The sequence below is a fragment of the Musa acuminata genome, chromosome BXJ2-2 (genome assembly GCF_036884655.1).
Source record: "Musa acuminata AAA Group cultivar baxijiao chromosome BXJ2-2, Cavendish_Baxijiao_AAA, whole genome shotgun sequence".
Lineage (NCBI taxonomy): Eukaryota > Viridiplantae > Streptophyta > Magnoliopsida > Zingiberales > Musaceae > Musa > Musa acuminata.
The window spans coordinates 20,000,001-20,023,348 of NC_088339.1; the positions used below are offsets into that span (position 1 = coordinate 20,000,001).

General features: G+C 31.9%; 1 protein-coding gene and 1 long non-coding RNA gene across 2 annotated transcripts; one reads left to right on the plus strand and one right to left on the minus strand.

Annotated features, from left to right (window-relative positions):
• The first annotated feature begins 2,509 nt into the window (after window positions 1-2,509).
• Window positions 2,510-4,117, plus strand: LOC135605253 (protein PHLOEM PROTEIN 2-LIKE A9-like). The gene is made up of 3 exons (XM_065095129.1): window positions 2,510-2,699; window positions 2,878-2,966; window positions 3,534-4,117. The coding sequence occupies exons 1-3, from the start codon at window positions 2,622-2,624 to the stop codon at window positions 3,922-3,924; spliced, it is 558 nt and encodes a 185-aa protein (XP_064951201.1). The 5' UTR covers window positions 2,510-2,621; the 3' UTR covers window positions 3,925-4,117.
• A 15,376-nt stretch (window positions 4,118-19,493) lies between these two features.
• LOC135604920 (uncharacterized) lies at window positions 19,494-23,005 on the minus strand. Its single transcript, XR_010484267.1, has 2 exons — window positions 22,397-23,005; window positions 19,494-20,282 (listed from the first exon to the last, which is right to left on the minus strand). It is a non-coding gene; the product is annotated as an uncharacterized LOC135604920 (long non-coding RNA).
• Between the last annotated feature and the right edge of the window lie 343 nt (window positions 23,006-23,348).

A 23,348-nucleotide genomic window follows, 5' to 3' on the forward strand; every position in this document is an offset into this window, starting at 1 on the left:
CTAGAGAGTTAAATGTATGCAACCTTGTCTTGCAAATGAAGAGATTGTTTCCCTTATCAAAATTTGATCAGCCAGTTTGAAAATAATACAAAAATTATTATGAGACTAAAACTTGCCTCTTTATATATTTATTTATCAGTTGTAAATAATTGTATTGCACATAGCTTGTGTCAAATAGTCTTTTGATGAAGCTATTTCTTATTTGTTTCCTCCCTAATCCTACAGAGATTATGCTCAATTTAATAGCAGAACTTGTTGAATAATATCACAAGTAGCTATGTGCTAGATGCCATTGCAATTGTAGCTTTATATGAATGCAGTTGTACAAGCTTGTCAATCAAGTGTTGGTATCCTGTTCATCTATTCACGGCAGAAATAAATGAACTTCCCTGCTTGCTACAGCCACTAATCTAGTGTTTTCTAGAGGATGGTGCTTGATGTAGTTGTAATACTAGTCTCTGTTCATAGTGATCTATCCTTATTCTGCCCATGCTCAATGTCTTCATGGTTTGTTTGTGGATGTAGTAGAGTGTCAAGTCACAGAGAAACTTAGACCTTTGAGATATGCAAAAACCTCAATGCTTCAGAATTCTGATACCACCTTATTGTCTAGTCCATGGAGCTATGAAGATTTCCACTGTGTTGCTGGCTGAATCCACTTGTCATGGTTCCACGAGGTGCTTGGGCTGTTTAAGTAAAAGAAACTCTTCATGTAACATCTAGCAGTAGGTTAATAGCCCTCACATTTGCTTTTATTTTTCATAGAAAAGAATAATCAGTATGCAATTTAATCCCTCTGCTGTGGTTGACTAAAACCTCCCTATTTTTCCCAACTGTATAAAGATTGATCAACAGGTTGTTAGTATTTGACCTGAATCTCTGTGATCGACAGTTTCCACTCGAGTGGTGTGTGTGTGTGTGTGGCTTGTTCTGTTCACTTTTGCTCTTCAGATAATTTCAGCTGTTCATTTGATTATTTTGTTCAAACTTACGAATCAAAGGTAATATCTGAAAAAGTGACATTCGACCAATTGGGTATTTATTACCTGCAGTTGGCATCTAAACTTGTATTTCCTTTATATATTTTTGATTTTTTCCTAAAATTCGTATATAGATGTTCAAGTCATACTATGCTAACTTTGTTCCGAATCTTATTTTGCAGATTAGTCTTTGTTCAGAGGCAGTCATTCGTTGATAACTTTCGAGAACATTAGTTGATTCTTCACAAGACATTAGTTGGAAGGAGTACTCAAAGAATCTGATGCTTGTCTTATCAAGATGGCAGCGCTGCAGTTTGATTCTTGCAAATCAGAAAAGCTTTTTTTCTGGTCAGCTTTAGGCTGTCAATGAAATGGTAGAGATTGGTACTGCATCGAGGGATCAGATTCTCGCTCAACCGAGCAAGAGGGATATGACTAGGAACAAAATGAAGCATGGACATGACGCAGGAATCTTGAAACCTACTGCAGAAAGCACCTCATAATCCCAATGTTGGATGAATGCAGGATGTTGATTGTGTCGTTGCCAAAAAGGGATTTCATTGTGGTTCATGACTGATATTAGCGGGTGAAGGCATCATCAATAGTTTGGAGAACTTGTGGCGGCAGCAGAACATTCATGAAATGACTCTGATTATTTTGTCCAGCAGCTGAAGTAGTTAAAAAAAATTCAGCAATTTGGAATAACAATTATGTAACATGAAAACTCAAAAAGTGATGAGTTTTCATACATTTTAATCTACAATCAGATTGTTCATAAATAAGAAAAGAAAAATCATGAGAAAACAAAAAAGGGAAGAGAGGTGGGTGTCTTTGTTGTTGCTTGATAGATGTGTAAAGAAGAAAATGGAAGAGGAAGATGTGTGAAGGAAAAGAAAAGAAGAGAGAGAAAGTTGCATAGCTTTATTCGTTACTTGCTTGTGATCACTAGATTCTTCAATGCGTGGCTTGAAGGTAGAGCAAATCTACTTAGTGATCCTAGTAATTTCATTAATTTACTTCGACATTTTCATCTCAATAATATATATATTTATATATTATTGGTCTAATAATTATCTTATTTTTTTTAAAATTAAAGGGTAATTGATGATCACACGAATAATATCTTAATCGATCTTTTAAAAAAAATAATATTATATATATTATAATTTATTTACATCGTATAAGATGAGAAAAAAAATCAATGTAAAAAAAGTGACATTATATTTCTTGACCAAAATTTTGAAGTGATGGAAAACTAAGTAAAAGTCGTCTCCTTCCACCCTATTCTCACCCCTAAACACATTCAACTGAAAAGGTAGAAAAGTCAGGACCTCCTGCGGCCCAAGATGTCCACAAACCTACCACTAGAGGATGCTGATCTTGATGGGAGCAGGAACGGATGCTTTGCGTCGCTCGTCCACTCCATTCTACACACAAGGATTCCGACGAAGGACGGCTTCCGAAGCCCCCACATCAAATACCATTCGCGTTCAATAGTCTTTCTCTTATCTATTTAAAGTCTTCCCCGACTCAGAAGCTCCTTCAATATTCACCAGCTCTCAATTCATCCCCTGTATCACCACAGCAGCTCCTGCTGCTGCTTCTTCTTCTTCTTCTTCTCTCTCTCTCTCTCTCTCTCAAATGTCCACGACTCCACACCACAAGGGAGCGCTGGATGGTTCGACCATTGTGAGCGTGGAGAATGATCCGACCGGTGAGGTAATTCCTTTCAAAGCAAAGTAATGCATGCATGGTCAAGTCTCCAGGTGCAGTTAATCTTGCATCAAGCAACAGGGAGACTCGATCGGAGTTCCAGGATGCACTTGGATGCTCTTCTCATGCATACATGCATTCATGTAACTTGCGTATGATGTGATTGCCTTCTCGCTTATGACAGAAATATGTCAAGAAGATGGTGATAAAACCCACCGCACTCGACGTCACCTGGGGCAACGATCCCCGCTACTGGTCCATCGACAAAATCGGGTAAGGCTTCTTTGATGGTCACAAAGAGAAGTCTTTGATCTTAGCATCATTGATGATGTTTTCCCAACCACTTCATGTTCTTCGTTTGATTTCCTACCCGTATTCTTGTTTCTTTTTCTTTCTGATAAAATCATTTGACTGGGTGACAAATGTTTTGGCTCGAATTTGTATCATCTCAAGATTACACTTTTAAACCGAACCCTATTCTACTTGTGATCCGTGAAGTTTCATCCCAAACCTACATAAATGAATAATGAATGAATGGATTGTTTTCGTGTGCAGCTGGAAAATGATGAAGCAGAGAATCTTCTTAGCTTGTCGTCTAAAAACAAAAAAATAAATTCTATTTGATAGACGACTCTATTTTGTTTATGACTTGTAAATGAGTAAATGAATCAATGCACTAAGGAATGATTTTTTTCTTTTAATATCGTTTCTCGTTGTATGTTATTCTGTTTTATGTCCCATTAAATAAATGAATGAATGAATGATCTTAGAGGATTTATCTCGTTGCATCAAGTGTCCTAATAAATAAATGAATGAATGAATTATCTTGGAAACCTACAGAGGAGCTATCTCGTTGCACCAAGTGTCGTGGCTCGAGGTCAGCGGCGCATTCGACAACAGTGCACTCGACAAGGTGAATGCAAAGCTCGATTACTCAAATAACTATTCATTGAAGTTTCGAGTGAGGATGAAGGCGGACGCCTTCGGGTGGAGTGGCTGCCCGGTGTACCTGTTGGTCAAGCATGCCGTCGACAATAAGTTCAAGTGGAAGAAGGTTGACCTAAGCCGACTAACTGCCGGAATGGTCGTGGATATTCCAGAGTCTCCAGACAAGCACATCTTTAGGCCTCCCGCTGACAAACTCATCTTCGGATTGTTTGAGATTTGGAGGGGCAGATGGAAGGGAGGACTCGAGATCTTACAAGTCATCATCGAAAGGGACCAACAATAATCAACATACACACACACACACACACTTCCATATGGTGTGAGCTTATGCCTATTTCGTGTTCAGATTGTATACGAATAAAAGTCTGATGTGGTGGAGAAACGAGGCTTCTCCGTGGTTTGGCATGTAATGTAGTACTTTATGTTTGCGTAACACGAGAATGACTAAATGAATAAACATGTTCCCTTCCGGTGAAGCCAAAAACCTCCTCTTCTATATCAAATGTGATGGAATGCTTTTATGTGATGAGTGAAGATGGCAAGGAATCCGACTCGTACGACACCGTCGTTAGATGCTCATCACATAACGGACGAGGACTGGCCGGCTGCCGAATGACCCGGTCGGAGCCCCGATTCAAAGAGCTAACAGTGACACCAACTCGAGTTAGGAGCTAAACTTTTGTTCACCATTTGATCTCAAAAACGACTCCAGAAATCCATGGAGAAAGGATTGCTATTCACCGGAAACTTTAGCGTCAGGAGAATCTCTACTGCAGTTTATGGAGTAAGAATGAAGCAAGGTATTGATCTTAAAGCCGCTGACTTTATTCCCTACTTCCGTGGTGCATGCATGTGTGTGTGTGTTTGTGTTCCTACGACGAGATTTTTTGCCGAAAGCAAAAGGGTGAGCACTTACGTGTGGGAAGAATCCCTTTCGGACGGAGATGGGGGGACCTGTCTCTTCGTGCCTCATGGCTTCCGAATAAACTTTTGCAGCTGGTGATGATAATGCTTGGAGATGCTTGGTTTATTTTTCCTTCTTTTTGCTTTCTTTGTGATGAACATATGCAGCCCGGTGAAGAGGAACACTGTGCCTGTTTATCATCAAATACTGATTCCAGCACTCCCTGCACGATGAGCAAAGAATTGGGGTCGATCCATCTAAAGGACTCGACTCGAGGAATCGCCTTCTGCCCAGTATTCTTCCTTCCAACTTTGATCTGATCTCGGAGTACGATGGCTCCTTTGCAGGAATGGGTTATGTCTTCAAGTCTATCTCAGGGAATATTATCACCGCCGGAGGCGATATCACGACACAGCAACCTCGCTTGAGGCTGAATGTAGGACCATTTGGGATTTCATGTCACACGATAAACTTGGATGTGCTTCGTACGTCATTCGCTCACCTATTACACCATTATGTGATAAAAAAAAAACAGCATGTTTTGAGTCAATTTTTATGCATCATAAAATCTGTGAATTAGAATATAAGTTGTAGGACAATTATGTGGTTTGTATCACTCACTGTCCACTCGCCCGTCACACCAGTGCACGTTCAAAATGATTATTTTTATACCAAGCATAATAATATAACTTTAAGGACTCATTTTTTTTTTATCTAACTTTATTTAAATGTCACCATTTATGATATCATCATTTTATCAAGCACATGTTTTTCTATTTTTTTCTTCCACATGTAATCATTTATACATTTGTGGAGTGTACGTCTTCTTCCCTTCCACAAGATGATTAACGTGAGGAGTTTGCCATCGTGAATCAACATGCCTACCTTCCGAGAGCACATACTCAAATCACTTGAGCCAAAATGCAATACTCATTGCTTTTGCTCTTTTTTCCAAAGCTTTAGCTTTAGTTTAACTGATATCCAAAATCTCCAAAGCCAAAATATTGACCTTGGCTTTCATTTGTTTTGGTTCAGACTTTAGGATTGATAACTTTTTCCTTCCTAGTTTTATTATTTCCTTCTGTTCTTAGGAACAATGTGAACTTTCTACCTAATTGTTGGTATGTCTGTCGGGTCGAATATTGTATTCTACTGTTAAAAAAACTTGATTGAAAGAAACGAATTAATTTGAAATAAAAACCTAAGTTAAATTAAAAATGATTTGGTCGAGTTAAGAGTTAGACTCTTTTTTCTTAAGATAAATTTGCTCTGCACTAATGATTACAATTTAGCGATAATCATCTCTCAATATGCAACCATCGCTTCTTGCAATAATAACACTCTAAATTACAAAAACACACAACTTCATATGTTTTATACTCTCTCTTTGATCTATGTCAAATGAATGCAAGAATGTAGTTCAATTTTTCATGAAATAAATGCATGAGATGAGATCTATTTATACACATAAGAGAGACTCGTTAGGGTGAAAAGATATGATTGTTCATATGAGAAGACATGTTTATTCAGGTGAAAGATCATGTTTGTTCGCTCGAAAGAACATGCCTATTCGAGTGAAAATTTTTTATTCATTTGGAAATGGTTTTAGCCTACCATTTCCAACAATCCTTCACAAGAATGAAATTTTTTTTAATAAAATATACGTGAATATGCAAACACTAAAGGAAGTATATGTGAGAGGATATTGAACCTTATAATTTGGTGTAAAGCAGAATATGTGAGAGAATAGTGAGAGGATAGTGAATATGCAAACATTAAAGGAGGTATCTAATGGTATTGAACCTTTCTTAGCAGAATACTATCGATTTACTTGACTAATTAGTAAACATGATGTCTTGAACTGTTCAGCTATTTGGTGTAAAGCAAGATAATAGTACCCACATAATTTCTTACCTCACACCTTAGACTCTCATTGTTGCGTTCATTTTGGCTATTTCAGTGGATTCATAAGTGCTCTAGAGAATTTAAGCCTTAAAAATTTTTATAGAAGTGATCCCACTTCACACTATATAGGTGACTTCCTATTAAAAATATCTTGTCATACTTTACTTAGATATAGGAATCATTAAAAGTATAATTTATCCTAATATACTCTGCATGTAGCATTTATGATATTTATCATAGGAATAGGTTGGAGTAGTCATCCACGTGCTTACACTAAATCATTCATAATTTAGTTGTCCCATTAATCCTGGGATCTCCGATCAATAAGGTTGGGTTACCATTATGAAGATTTTTATTTGATAGGCTTTAATCTCATTCCCCTCCATATATCTTTGCAGCCCTTTAATAAGTAGATTTGTAAGATTTTCTTTTGATTTCATATAATCATTTATGATTATATCATTTGAGATCAACTACTTCATGATGTTATATCTTCGACAAATATATCAAGAATTACCTGTAGTGCTCGAGTCTCAATATTAATAAAAATATAAATAATATATATATGTTATATTTATTTTATAATATTATTTATGATATTTACACTTCATGAATATGATAAATGATATGCTTATATTTTTTATTCATAAAATTGAAGTACATGTTTTTCAAAATATATAATTTTCAATGTTCTACGAAATATTTGTTGAATGTTAGATTTTGACGATGAAATCACTTGGTAAATTGTTTGATCTAATCTATACATTAAGAAAAATATACAGGATTAACTATGATAGCAGTAAGGCATAAAGCAAATATTGGGCCGGAGTCAAGATCGAGATTTCATTGGGAGTTCGAGAGTTTGTCGGAAGTCCAGATGTTCATCGGAAGTTTTGTTGAAATTGATTGAGAAGTTCAGGAGCTTGCCAAAGAAGCTCGTCGGAACTCACCAAGAAGATCATCATAAAGTCTAGGAGCTTGCTAGGAGTCCGTTGAAACATTGTCAAGAGATTATCGGAAGTTTGTCGCAAGATCGCTGGAAGAATAAATGACATACCGGACCAAGACTACTTAGTTTATATCTTAAATTATTATAATTAGACCATAAGTTGAGTTAGGATTGGGAGATAATCCCATTAACTCGGTTAGGGATCAATTGGACCCTTAATAGGATTGAATTGAGCCGGTTAAACCGCCCATTCAGCACCTAAAGTCAAGTTCCTACCACTCGCTGGATGTAGAATTCTTATAAAGATGTCTTTCATCTTGCTAATCTTGTAAGGTTGGTTGACTGGATACCTCGTAGCCTCGCTAACGCTGTTAGAACCACCCATGGATGGGAATTTTGTGGCTCTCATGCTTTCTTATTCAATGAATGTCAATTTTTTTTCCTTTTCTTAAGTACTGCTTTGAGAACGATTGCTGTAGACTTTAGAGAAAGGAACAAAATTTATTTCAACAGCATTCGGACACATCCAGACTTGATTGAAGGAGCAGAATACTGTAATCTCTTTAGGTAATGGAGAGAATATTGATTGGAGGCCACCATGGTGACTTTCAGGTGCCAGAAAGAAGAAAATATAAGGATAAGCATCACTATAGAAAGATAAATTGACAAGTGAGATGGTGACATATAATATATGAGGAGATAGCAACTTGATCAAAGCTTCATGTGAATCTCGAGGTACTTGATTGCATCTGGAAGTATTGGAGAGATTATAATGCTCGATTGATTGGCATTCACCTGTGCAAATGCAAAAACCTTGCCTTGTGGAATAACACCTTGTTCTTACATATTGATGTTGCAGATGGACTGTGACTTGCTTACCAGCGGTCTCCAAACTTGAGGGCAGCGACGCCTCGCTGCACGCGGAAGCTGAACTGTAACACAAAGAATAAACTTCACTGATTGGACGTGAATCAAGTTTTCTTTGGACGATAAATTGGCAAAACATGCTCACCTTCTCCGAGGGCACCAAGAATAGATGACATTTGAAGCAAAGCAAGATAGTCTTGGAGGACATGATTACTGAGGGTGGGTGAGACGAGAGATAATTGGATGGTTGAAACTTGAAAGTGATGCATTCTAAAACGTCAAAAATAACTTCAAATTACTTAGCTTATGCAGATCATTGCAAAACAAATGCCTATTGTAATGTGTTGTGCAGTACTTATTTATATTAAATTAAATTTGATATGAAAGATTTTTTTAATTATTTATCTTAGATCCTCAGCTCTTGTTTATAAATATGTAGAACCTCTTAGGATTTCAATATGGATATGTGGATATATGATATTATTGAGAGATACTGATCTTCTCTCATCTCCTCTTAGTCACGTGAGATTACAGATTTTCTCTCATCACCTCTTGGTCCCTAATCCATCACTCGTAGGGATCTTGTGAGAAATACGAAGAATGAAGAAGACGAATCTAGTTCTCATTATATATCGATATCGTTATAGTATTTGGATTCGATGATGGTGCATTTGTAGATTAGATAAAGGCTCTCCAAATGACATCAAAACGTGCACATTGTAAATATGATATATCGTTATTTGATTTTAATTTACATTAGTATAATCATGATTTTTATGATAACAATTGATATCATAGTCATGTTTTTAAAATCAAATACTTTGAATAGTTTTTATGCATGTGATTACTATAGCATCGCTGAAGCCTATGGAGATTGCAATGACTACTGTTGCATGCAGTGACTATAGTAGCATTATCGCGTTAGTGTTTGTTGGTTGCCGAAGGTCTTGGTTCCCAGCAGCTACACAATAGACACATGGGCATAACTACACATGGTGGGAGGATCCATCAACGACGCTTGATCAGTGGCACACGGAGATGTTCCATCGGAAAGGAATGTGACAATAGGATATGGTGGCATGGCACAATGACTGATGAGATCATCGATCGACTATGTGAGAAAAGGTTCATTACCACGGGCAGTGCGCATGCGATGGACGACTACTACACCGACGGATGGGCGTGACGAAATGCAATGGCAACAACAACATGAGAATTAATGTCTTTAGAAAGGATATTTTTACCCATTATAAATAAAAAATTAATCTATGTCATTAAATTTTATTTTTCAGTTATGATCTTCAAAAATTGGATATTTTCATTATATATCCCACTTAAAAATTATACTTTACCATTTAGAAATTAAAAAAATTAAAATTATGTTCTCAATTATAAAATTAATTAATTTATTTTATTTTAATTAAATATTTTGATTGGACTTTCATGTTTATATTTTGATTGCTTGACTAGATTTAGATTTCTTGATCAAATTTAAAGAAAGTCAAATATTGATCAATTTTTTACTTTTATCAATTTTAATTTTAATTTTAACTAGTCTAATTGGGCGAATAGTTGGTTCAAATCCATGAGCCCAATTTAGGTAGCCTAATTTTGAGCTTGCTTAATTAAATAGGGTTAACTGGTATAAAAGTTTCATATAAAATTTTAAAAAAATATAAATTATAGTTTTCTTTTATAGTTTTCTCATTATTGTTCTTGGATATTTATTTGGTTATTCACTTGCATATATTTAAAATTATGAAATAATATTTATTTTTATATAAAGACATAATTTATGTTTTTATCATGATTATAATTATTATATTTTTTATACTGATTAATATTTAATAATTATTATGATTATTATTTTATTATTATTAAATTATTCCAAAATATATTAGTTTGAAAAATTAATGAATATTATTTATAACTCATATCCCTAAGTTTTATCTAACTAGTAGTTGCCAAAGTGGCATAAGATTATAGAGTTATGAGATATGAATTACATTAAATTTTTTATTATTTATAAAATATTTTAAATTATATTTTATATTATTGATCTTTTAGCCATCAAAGTGGCCTAGACTAATAACTTATAAAATTACATTAAAGAATTAGTCCCAAATAATATCATAATAACATATATAATTAAGAGATTTAGATAATCATATATAAGAATCTATTTAGAATAATTATATGATGGAGTAGGATAATACTATTTTGGATATTCTTATAGCTCATGATTGTATACCCAAAGATAGCAATACTATTTCATCAAAATGGTATCAATCCTCTATAAATAATTTTATGTGAATAATAGATATATCAATATTTTACCCAAAGGTGAAAATGATATCAATAGTTTAATATTTATTAAAAACTCAAAGTATTAATATTATGTTATTTTATTACAATTGTACTTTCTTCATTGTATTTTGATAAATATCCCTATATTTTAGATTAAATTATTATAAATAATTTGAGCATAATGAATTTATTCTAGATGTTTTAGACCTTAATTATACTAGTTGAAAGGATCACATAACTATTGAAAGTTTTACAAAACAAATAATTGATATAAATGAATGAAAATATCTAAAAAATAATTTTATGATAATTACTAATGATATTTAGACTTCATTATAGTATGCCATAATATTTTTAAAGATCAATTTAAATTTGCTGATAAGTCATTGGTTGACATATTAATAAAAGAATTAACTAAAATTTAGTATAAAAATATTTGAGAAATTTAATATTATATCATCAATATGCCTAACAAAATTGTAAACTCAAGAACATTGGGCATAAATATAGTTGACTCCTTTTTTGTATAATTTATTATTAATTATATTCCTTCTTAGTTTGACTTATTTCAAATTTACTATAATAAAATTAAAGATAAGTGAAACTTAAATGAGCTAACTAGTATATGTATTTAGAAAGAATTAAAATTAAAATAGGAAAGACTCATAATATTTTGGGTACTACTTAAGGAGTATGTAATAATAAAAGAAAGTTAAAGCATAAATCACTTAAGTTTATAAATGCTACGTAAACTTATAAAAAAAAATCTTCATATTAAGGTACAACTTATGTGGTTAGAAAGAACATATGAAAGACTATGAGGTTTTGGTATGAAAAGGAAAAGTATAAGTTTGACCTTTGTATATTTCGAATCAAACAGTTCGGAAGTCCATTTCTAATACTTGATGGATCTATTTTGATGATTCAACATACAGTAATAATAATAAAGATTCATTTTAATATGAGAATTAAGAACCAAAAGAATATAAAATATTTATCATTATAGAAAATCATCTTAAAGCGAAAGTGATAGTAGTTGTACTTATCACCTAGAGATGATTTATCTGATATTATGTTCCTATAATTCTAAAACTTTAAGTTTTTTTAATCTATAATTGTCAAGATATTATTTCTTTTTTTGTAGAGATAAACTCATTATAATTTTATAAAAGTGAAGTTTTGAATTCTGTATAATGATTTATATAGAATTAATGTGAATATTGAGTTTACAATAATCTTATTGTTAAATATTAGAATAAAATATATTTTTATTAACTCTTTGAGATTATATATGTTGATTATCTAAGTTCACTTCATATTCCTTATAATAGTAAAGAGAGATATTTTATCACATTTATAGATTATTTGTTAAGATTTGATTATCTAAGGTCTTAAGTTATTTACATCTTCAGGTGTACATAAATGAGCCAAGAGATAAATAGATAGAAAAATTAAAAATCATTAGATTTGATAAAAGTGATAAATTTTATGATATTTATGATAAGTCTAATCATAATTTTGGTTCTTTTGTTAGATTCTAAAAAAAATAAGGAATTCAATAAATCTGACTACATATATCATAGTAGAATAAGATATTAAAAAATGATATTGTACTCTTATAGATATAGTTAGGAGCATAATAAATAATTCTTCTATACCCGAATTAATTTAAGGAGAAACTTTAAGGATGATTGTATACATTTTGAATAGGACTTCTAGTAAGTCAATTTCATTAACTTCTTTTGAGTTATGAACTAGTAGAAAATTCAACTTGAGATATTTACATATTTAGGGTTGTCTCACAGAGATAAAGGTTTTTAATTTATATAAAAAAATAAATTCAAGGACTATTTTTAATTATTTTATTATTTATCAAAAAATTCAAAGGGATATAAATTTTATTAATTGAATAATAATACAAGGATAGTTGAATTTAGTAATGTAAGATTTTTTTAAAAAAATAGTGAATCTATGGGAGTAAAAATCTCAAAATTTAATCTTGACATTAAGAAGATATAGATTGATACTCTTTTATTATTTTATGTTCGAGAGATGGTTGTTTCTTAAATTAATAAATAATTTAATAAAGTTAAATAATAAAATAACATTAGTGAACCCTCACATAATATTAATATAGCTGTTGATGAACTTGTAAAATAATCACAATCGATAATTTTAAGAATATCTTAATGGGAACGAAAACCTACCATTTTTGTTGATTACGTGGTATATTTATAAGAATTATATTATGATATATGAATTAAAAGAGTCTCTCATTATTTTTATAAGTTATGAAAAATAATGATTCTAAATAATGCTATGATGCAATAAAGGAAGAGTTAAAATCAATTGATTAGAATGATATCTAAACACTTATTAAATTATTCAATAATTATAAAAGAGTCTATTATATAAACATAACTCAAAGGATAATATTGAATAATATAATGATTAGACATCTAAATAAATCGATCATAATGAGATAATTTTTCTTATTTTTTAAATAAACTCATTAAGAATCATTATGACATTAATGACTCGTTATTACATTATATGGATATGAAAATAAGTCTTTTGAGATTAATCTAAATGTTTCATAGAGAAAAATAAAATAAAATTTGATATAAAAATTTAGAAAATCCATTTATGACTTTAAACAACTTTCGAGATAATAATATATAAAGTTTCTTAATATCATTATTTTCTTCAGATTTAAAAAATACTATTGATCAATATTTATATCTAAATATCAATGGGAGCTAGTTTATTATATTGGTCTATATGTGAATAATATTTTGTTTATCAATAATAATCTTGGTTTATTATATCAAATAAAAAAAATTATTAAGAATTTTGAGATGGTTGATATGAATAAAACATCTTAGATACTTGGCATTGAGATATTCAAGGATAAATCTTAAAGATTGCTAGGACTATATTAGAAAGTGATATATTGATGAAGTTTTGAAGAGATTTAGTATATAGATTTATTCAATAAATGACATAAGTAAAATAATTTAAGCCAAAATAAGTATTTTTAAAATGACTTAGAAAAGAATTAAATAAAAAATATTCTTTATATATGAGCAGTTTTAAGTTTATTATTTGCTCAAGTTTATACTAAACCAAATATCAATTTTATAGTCAGAATACTATATATATATTGGATTTACCTAAGAATGAAATACTAAAAAGTTGTAAAAAAAATAATAAGATATCTAAAAGATACAAAAGATTTATATGCTCAAATATATGAAAATAGATTAGCTTGAAATGATAATATTTTAAGATACTAATTTTGTAAATTACCTCGATAGTATGAAGTCCATTTTATGCTTTATATTTGTATTAATTAAATGGACGATTTACATGAAAAAATATAAAATAATATGATATTATATTATCAATAATAAAACTGATTTTGTGGCATGATTTGAGACTACTAATCAAGTTTTATGATTATAAAATTTTATCTCAATACTTGGTATGGCTAAATTCAATTACCAACTCGCTGAAAATATTTTTTGACATATTTTAATAATTTTTTTTTTCTCTAAGAATGATAAATACTCTAGTAACTCTACGCATCATAGCATAAAGTACTTAACTATTAAATTAAAAGAGTTCAGAAATAATTAATATCAATTAAGAAAAATTTTATTATATTAATTGTTGATTCATTTACTTAGGACTTATAACCTAAACTAAAGTGTTCGAAAAAATATGATCTTATAATTGAATTTATAAGCAATCCATAAAAGATATATTTGAGTAAACATTATAATTAATATTTTTGTTTACATGCTTAAATTTATTTATTTCTACTATCTTGTTCATATTTATATGTGTGCATATTATGGTTGAATATATAAAAATAAATTATAAGGGTTATTTTGTATTTGTATGAAAAATGACTAATAATATTGTGATATATAGAAAAGAGTATGATATTAATGATATACAACCATTATGATTCGTTTTAGTCTGGTATTATGTTTATTAGACTTGTTGACTTATCTTATAAAATTTATATGCACATGTAAATTATTTTTTTAAGTTTCATAATCTAATTAAATAAATTATTTTTAAATAAAATTTTATTTTATTTATTTTAATTTTAAATTTTTTTATATCTCACCAATTAATAGCTAAGTAGGAGAATATTAGATTATATGATCTTATCTAATTAGGTAAAATATATTATAGATATGATAGGATTCTGATTAAAACCAATAAAAAGAAAGTCTAATTATGATATAATTCGAAGATAACCTTGATGGAAAAAACTCTTATAATTACTCATTTTATACCACCTACTTTCACCTATAAATATAAGTGATCTCCTAGGGACTCAATGTGATTACTTGATATTATTAATAGATTATAATTTTTTTTAATCTTTCCTTAATCATATAAACCATTGAGAGATAAAAGGAAAGAAGAAGATGAGTTTAATTCTCTTTTATAGATTGATATCACTTATCTATTTATATATTGGATAAATATTTTCTGAATAATATTAAAAGATACATATTGTAAATTTAACTTATTGTTATTTGATTTTAATTTCTGATATTAAATTTTTTTATATAATAATAACACAATAATGATTTTTATGCTACCGGGATGAGGTTAGGCATACAGCCAAACAATTCTACAATGTACATGATTTAGATCAATATGCACATAGCTTATCTATATGATAAAAAGACATGTTGGTCACATAACTATTTACGCTGTCCATTGATGTCATATGATATCAGCTCAAGTTTACTTGTGTATGACTATGAACGCCTGATCACACTGACTGCTCTGACCTCAACATGTTGTCTGCCGTCGCTTTGAGAGTGCACAGCAAGAGCAGTGAGCCTTCTCCAGTCGTTGGACATTATCCCGGCAAGACACTGACAAAGAGCCCAGCATGGTTGGAAGTTCAGCTGGTCTTTTATTGTCGTTTGTCAGTTGATAATGATCTCCCATTCTTCCTTCAGATTGGTCACCTTCTTACCTTTCTCGGCATGCCTCTCAATCTCAAATGCCGTGGGAAAAATTGCATAATTATTGAGAGGATTATAGGAAGGATCTGTCTCCCAGCCTTCAGCCAGTGCTTCACTATTCTGAAACATGTTGGCGGTAGGCAAATTATTCCTCTATGTTTGGCAGGAACTCCAACTGCATCGAGTCCATCAGCCTGCAAGATAGCAGCATGCTCACAATCATATTTTAACAAATAATCTTATCCTGTGGTTTATCATATAATAACAATAAATTCTGGCCCTGTTCTTTGGTTTCAGCATAGTGTTCCAATTTGCCACATTCTAGCATCTGCTTGAGTTTTTCAAAATATGAAAATCAAATGCGAGTAATAAAATTAAAATTATATTTTATATCATTTTATTCATTTACAATCTGGGCATTCAAAGGCCAAGCATTTTCGGCCAACACTAAGTACTTCAGTCAAACTAGAGAACCAAGGTTCATAACTCCTCTCTCATAATTATTGCTCTATTTCTCGCCACTGCAGTTTCTCATCGTCCATCTTACTGAACTCTCACTGCATCACTCTTTCCCTCTCGCTGAAGCCCTACACAATAGCTCACTGATCAACATGGACGAAATCATGATGCCTGCTCTTTGGCTCGGACTCTCACCATGATTCACAGTTTCTATATTCAGACTAGCTAAAAGTTGGATCCTCCAAGAACCCAATCTCCAACTTCATATTTTTATTTCTACCATACTTACATAAGCTGCTCCCGAGAAATCCAATTCTATAGATTATCTACGGAGCTCAGGAAAATAACTTCAAAGTTTTCTAAGAATGTAAAAGTTTCTATAACATAAATGTACCTGCATTTTGAATATCCACATCTTTAACATATGCTGTCGACTAGGATACGTTCAAGCCAACTGACTTGGATTAGCATTTTTATTTTTTTTATCTTTTGAGAAGAAATTACTGGTTGAATACTGTAAATATTGATATAACTATTTATTCATTATTCCAACTACAAAAATTCACTCAGCATCTTTTCCATCAAGCGACTGTATCGAGAGAGCAGAAAAAAAATTCTACTGATTCTAGAATCATAATTGATAAGATCATTTAGTCTCATATTGGTTAAGGAGCATGTGAACGAAGGACTCATAAGTTCGTCATATCTCTCTTACCCTTGGAGATTTATTTTAGAGCTCACGGACAAAACAGTACGAGTACGCCCATCATCCAAAGCGGATAATTTTTTATGAACTTTATGGCCATCAATGACCGATCGACTAAATTGTCCCTTATCAATGATCAAAATTGTATCTAAACTGAAACTAAGCATTAAAAATATATAAAATAATGGCAAAATTTCTTTTTTACTTGCGATTCCTTCCGATCTCAAAAGAATTCATATTTGTTGAAGCAAACTTATTTTCATGTTTTCTCCGAGCACTCACTAGTCATCAAATTTCTAAATTTAGCTGGCTAGAAAACTCTAGCAATACCAAATGGTTAGGAGGTCTTTTAACAAATACGAGAATTTTCTCAATATAAAATTTGCATTCGACTAAATAGCAAACTCAAAACATCAAATTCGGAGAATATGCGGTGATAGAAAAAAATCCCTTGTATGACTTGGGTGTCTTGGGAAAAAAAGTTGTCCAGAAGGCATTCCAAACTGCCTTAAATTGCCACCATTTTTGAATCAGTTTAGCAATTCTTACAGCAAGAGTGCCTATGGAAAACATCTAATTTAGTCATTTTCCTTCTGTTTAGATAACTTAAGATTGGTAAATCCATGTGCGACGATTAATTTAACTTAAAGAGCAGCGTCTTCTATGTTGCGGTAAAAACTCAACAATAAAAATTAAATCTGATTTGGTTAATAAAATAAAAATAACAATAATTAGAAATCACCTGGAATCATAAGGAATAATTTCATGCATTTGTGCAGGTTCATGTTTGAATCCATTCTCCAAGAATAGGACTGGTATTCTTCCGTTGCAAGCACAACCATAGGAGTTGACTTAGTATCACCAGCAAAGAAGAATTGAGGAAGATTGTAAAAAAAATTAGAGGAGATTTTCTAAAGAAAAAAAATCTTAAAAGCGAGAAGAAGGGGACTCTTCAACACCTAAACCAAGCAATAGATCCTCGAGCAATAATTATCCAAATGACTATGTGTAATCATAGCAATAAATCTAATTAAAACATCAAATAAAACAAAAAAATAATCGATATAATTAAATAATTAAAAATAAATAAATAGGTAAAACATAAACAAAAAAAAAATTGAGATTTCTTTTTGAAAATAAAATCTCTAGCAATTCCCCATGAAGCTCAAAATTTTTAATAAATATAATTATTAAAATATAAAATATTTATTAAAACAAATTGCTTGAATGCTCGCAATGGGTGAAGTGTCCTTAGAGACTTAAAACTTCACTTAGTATGATACTTTCGATTTAAAAAAAACAGAGTAAACTAGATCTTGAATTATGTTCTTTTTAGTCTATTTTTCAACAATCATATACAGAATTTCTAGGGATTGCCTAAAACATTTGTTGTGGTCATATACGATCACACTTTCGTATAGGAGAGTTTGGATATGTATATAATTAGATCTTATAAAAAATATCGCTCGACTTTTTAAGAGCTATATTATTCCTATACCTCTACAAAGGAAGCCAAGAATTACTATAAAGATAGGGGTTGGAGTTAAACTCTAGCACTAATATCATTTTCATATTTTATTTTTTGATATGCTCCTTGGCTAACTAATAAACTTGTTATTACCCCATTAAACCTCCTTCGAAGGATATCCACTGAAGTTGAGATTCTACCAGTGGAAGACCCATTATAAGCTAACCTATCCCTTTCGATGATATTAGGATAATAATGCTTTCTCTATATGCCTATATAAAAGAGATAATTGATAATGAATACACTATATATATAAATATATTTCATAAGCATGATCTTAATGCTAAACAAATTCAATTTGCTTGGATGCTGATACAATAAATAAAATAATAAATATCATCATTTTTATGTATTTACTCCATATTTCTAATATTATAAAAAGACAACACATTAATTACATATTCTAATTTTATTTCACTTATTTTACTTCACAACAGCAGGTTTAAAGTTACAAACAAAAGTCTGATGTATTATGATTATCATTTACTCTTAATATGTTTTTTGTAAAGAAGAAATAATGACCACTCTTGGAAGTAATATGTTATGATTAGTATTTCATATGCAATTTAATATAAATTTTGCTAGTAATTGCAAAATATTTTCCATACAAGTTTCCAATGAAAGTGTCTATATCTTTATTTTCATAGCCCCCACATTTCAAACGTTAGTAGAAGCATAAAAAAATTTGTTATGACAAATATATTACTTTATACATCATGAGATTAGAAAAGGAGCAAATAAACGACATAAGATTTGGGTTTCTTTAACGCATAGCTTTGTATTTAAGCCTCCACTAGACTCATGCTTTTCTGAGAACCTGATTTTGTTCACTTGAATAATATGAAAATGGGTTAAATAATCTTACATGATTAACAATAGTAATTTATTAAATAGTACGTACTAAACATACTATACTTACCAAGAACAAAAAAATAAAACTTTATTCGTCTAATCATACACTTGAAGCTATAAGAAGCATACCAACCAGAATTAAAATAAAAGAAACCAGAGACAATGCATACAATATCATGTCTGTTGGGTTTAGATGTTTTAAAGATTATTTATTAGAACAAATTTAAAATAGTAAAGCTCTGTTCCCTCTTAGCTTAAATAGAAAAGCAAGAGCATTAGCATGTAAGTCATGCGACAATAACAACTATAAATTAACAGAAAAGCAAGTAATTTAGTTATAAGAATAACGAGTTACTTTAGAGGTTGACAAGTCCAATATGCAATTGTAAGTAATATCAAGATGTTTACAATCTATTTTTTTTATAATGCTAATTCAAGTGTGTCAAGTTGCCCTGGCCCAATAAGTAGGATCAAGAAACAAAATAGAAATACATGGCTCCATGACATGATGTTAGAACATAAATTAGTCAACAACAAAATTACTCAATAACTTCTCCCTCTGTGTAGATGGTTCTCTTTCTTTGGTCGGCGATGTTGCTTGAGCTGATCATGATGACTTCACTGTTGGTGGGGCACTTATCAGGCCGGGTCCTCGGGGAACTTGATGTCAGGGTGGTCGTACTTGACTTTAGAGATCACAAGTTCATAGCTAAAGGCAAAGGAGTTATGCCCCAACCTTGATAATCCCTTCTTGAAGCCCTAAGAAGCCTTATACTTCTCTACCCCACATACTTTGATCTTTGCTTCTCGATCATCCACCTCCTCCAATTGCTGAGCCATGGCATCAATTGCATGGTAGAGGTTGCCGACTTCCATCTTCAAAGTGAAGTTCTCCTGCCCAAGGTGCTCCACCTCAGCCTCGGCGTCTAGGGTTCGATGGTACTCCTAAGTTGCTGTTGCCTTTGCTACCTCAGTCGCCTTCTGTGCTATCTCCGCTCGCTGTCGCAAGATGGTAGTCTTGGCCTCGAGCTCACACTCCACTTCGCCAACCCTGGTCTGGCGTTGGGCTAGCTCCTACTCGACTAGAGACTACGTGGCAATTGCATTGTACCGCTCCTTAAGGGATGCCACCTCTTGGAGGAGGCTCCCACCGACAGCCATCGAGTCCTGAGCAAAAAAGGAGATCATCAGTTGTTGATGTTGCATCCACCAATCTCAAGTCAAAATAAATTCTAAGCGTAAGGTCGATTAAGAGAAAACAAATACTTATACACACACATGTATATATATATATATATATATATATATATATACATGTATATATATACATGTATATATATATACATATACATGTATATATATACATATAAACAAGAATTCTTGAGAAGTTGAGGAGTTTGTATAATCCGAGGAAACAGGATGCAGAAATAATCGATAAAAGATAATTTTAATTAACAGATGATAAGTTCCTACAAACTAGCAAAAAGAAGGTTAACTTCAAGGAAGGTGTTTGTTGGTCAGTATCACGATAGAAACTAATGCAGACAAAGCAAAATGGAAACAAAGGATTCAGATAATTCCCTTTGATGGTTTTTAAAAACACATATAGACTTTTATCTCCAGAATGAATCTACCATAAGGCATGCTAGCAGCCTTAGCTGCCAAGCCTAGCAATATCTCATTAATGTTAGATCAAGCTAGATGGTGAGAAATAACAAATTGCCCCTAGGCAATAGCTTTTACATACTCTTTTAGTGAGATTCAACTAAGTACATATTAAATAACCTTCTAATTCAATCTTCAATTCAAACATAAGCTTTGGACTATTTCTGTTTTTCTTTGTCAAACAAAAAAAAGACGTAATCTTATCTTGTTAGGTTGTTAAAACAGGTACAGGAGAAAAGAAAAAAAGAGTATCATAATTTATCATGAGAAAAAAGTCATTATGTGCAGTAGAAAAACAAACTTCATTCATTATTAGGCAACATCAATAATGTTTTCTCTAAGAAATAAAGGAGAAGGGCTAACAAGCAAAATGAAACAAGTTTGGGAACAAGAAAGGGAGATAAATAAATTCAACGGATGCCAGCACTAAGAAGTACTGAGAGAATATGAGAAAGTAATTCCCCATATCTAGTACTTCTTATAACAATAAAAAATAGATATACAAAATTTCCTATACACAGTCTCAAAATTTCTTTTGTTGATATTTTATCAATTTATTTATTTCCTTTTAATTATTTAATTATGTTTGTTACTTTTCTTTGGTTTCTTTGACGTTTTAATTAGATTTATTGGCTATGATTACTTGGTATAGGTGTGGAAGAGTCCTCTCTTCTCGTTTCTAAGATTCTTCTCTCTAAGAAATCTTCTCTAAGATTTTCCATAATCTTCCTTGTTTCTTCTTTTTCTTTTACCTAAGAAATGAAAAATCATATGCTCCAATATCTTAGCTTTCAAGGACAAAGACAATCACATTATTTACATCAAGGACAAAAAGAAGAGATTTTGAACGGGAACTATACACCCATTAGTTCAAAGTCAAAAGAAATTGGTAGGAAAAGGAACCCCATTTGATGAAATTGGATTTTCATTCTTTAGATTGTTGGGGTAAAATATGAACAATAAAAATTAAATCCAATCCAATTAATAAAATAAAAAACAAAAAGAATTTGAAATCACTTGGAATCACTATCAGTTGTCCTGAAGAATGATTCCACCGCTTCGAGCAGGTTTATAATTGAATCCGTCCCCAAGAATAAGATCGATATTCTTCTATTGAGAGCACGACTATAGAAGATTAACACAGTATCACAAGCAAAAGGAGCAACATCAAATAAAAAGAAGAATCAAGAAATATTTTAAAAAATCTTAGAAGAGATTTCTTCGAGACAAGAATCTTAGAAACAAGAAGAGAAACTCTTTGATAACTAAACCAAGCAACAGATCCTCTTTATATAAAAAAGTTAATGTGCAACTGCTCAAACAATAATCATCCAAATGGGTATGTGTAGTTATAGCCAATAAATCCAATTAAAACATCAAATAAATTTTTTAAAAAATGAACATAATTAAATATAAAAAATAAATAAATAGATAAAAGATAAATATTTTTTTTGAAATTCTATTTTTTAAATAAAATCTCTAACCCTCTATACATTCTATGTGATATTTGAAAAAGGCAAGCACAAATACTTATCGTGCCTTCAAAATTACTGCAGTTTATTGCCTCATTTAAAAGAACTGGGGAGAAAGGAAATGCAGAAATATCAAAATTTTACCGGTAGAAGGATCAAATTCCGACCAGACATTCGCCCGAAACTCATGATCGGCGCCAATAATAATCCGCACCCACATCCGCTCCTCCTTCCCATTATCATCGGCGGTCAGTATCGACTCCGCGATCCCGGGAACCAGCAGCACGGGATCAAGATTAGGGTCCACGAGCGGCTGCTGCTTCTTCGTCAATCTCAACCACAACTCGATCGACCGTATCAGATCCTCCATCACAACCATCCGCACCGAGACCGGACCAACCAGATTAACCTAAACGAGTGCAGAAACCTCGAATGAGAAGCGATCTTGCGGAGAAAATTGGGTGTAAGGTTTAGGTTTTGGGGAAGGGAAGAGAAAGGGGAAGGGGATTGAACAGGTCGACTATATGAAATTGATTTGATCTCAGCCGTTGGATCAGTAGTCCTCGTTGATTCAGGTCGTTATACGTCGCTAAAACGGCCCTAAGCCGAGCGGTCGCACGACCGTCGCAAATGTCACCGACCGAAGGAGCGACACGAACAAATGAGAGGTGAGGAGGTGACCGAGTTATCTCTAGCAGTCGGTGCAACGACAGCCGCAAGTTGCGGCGGATCAAACACCGGATTCAATTTGGGTCAAGCTCGAGTCCGTATCATGGTCCAATCTTGTAGCTCATGTTGCAAATGATTGATGCCACTGGATCGGATTTGTATGGAAATATATGTGCCTAACTGATCTAAGTTATATTACATTAGATTACAATCAATCGGATTAAGGTATGTGTTATTGATTAAAATAAATATTAAGTCGGGTTTGAAATAGAGTCAAATTCGCTAATAATAATAGATGTGGCAATTGAGCTTTATTATGTTACAGCATAATTTTTTCCTTGTTATCAATATTCATGCTTACTGAATTGCTAACTATAATATATTGTTTCTTGTTATATATTTGACTGATTTATTGTCCACCAACCAC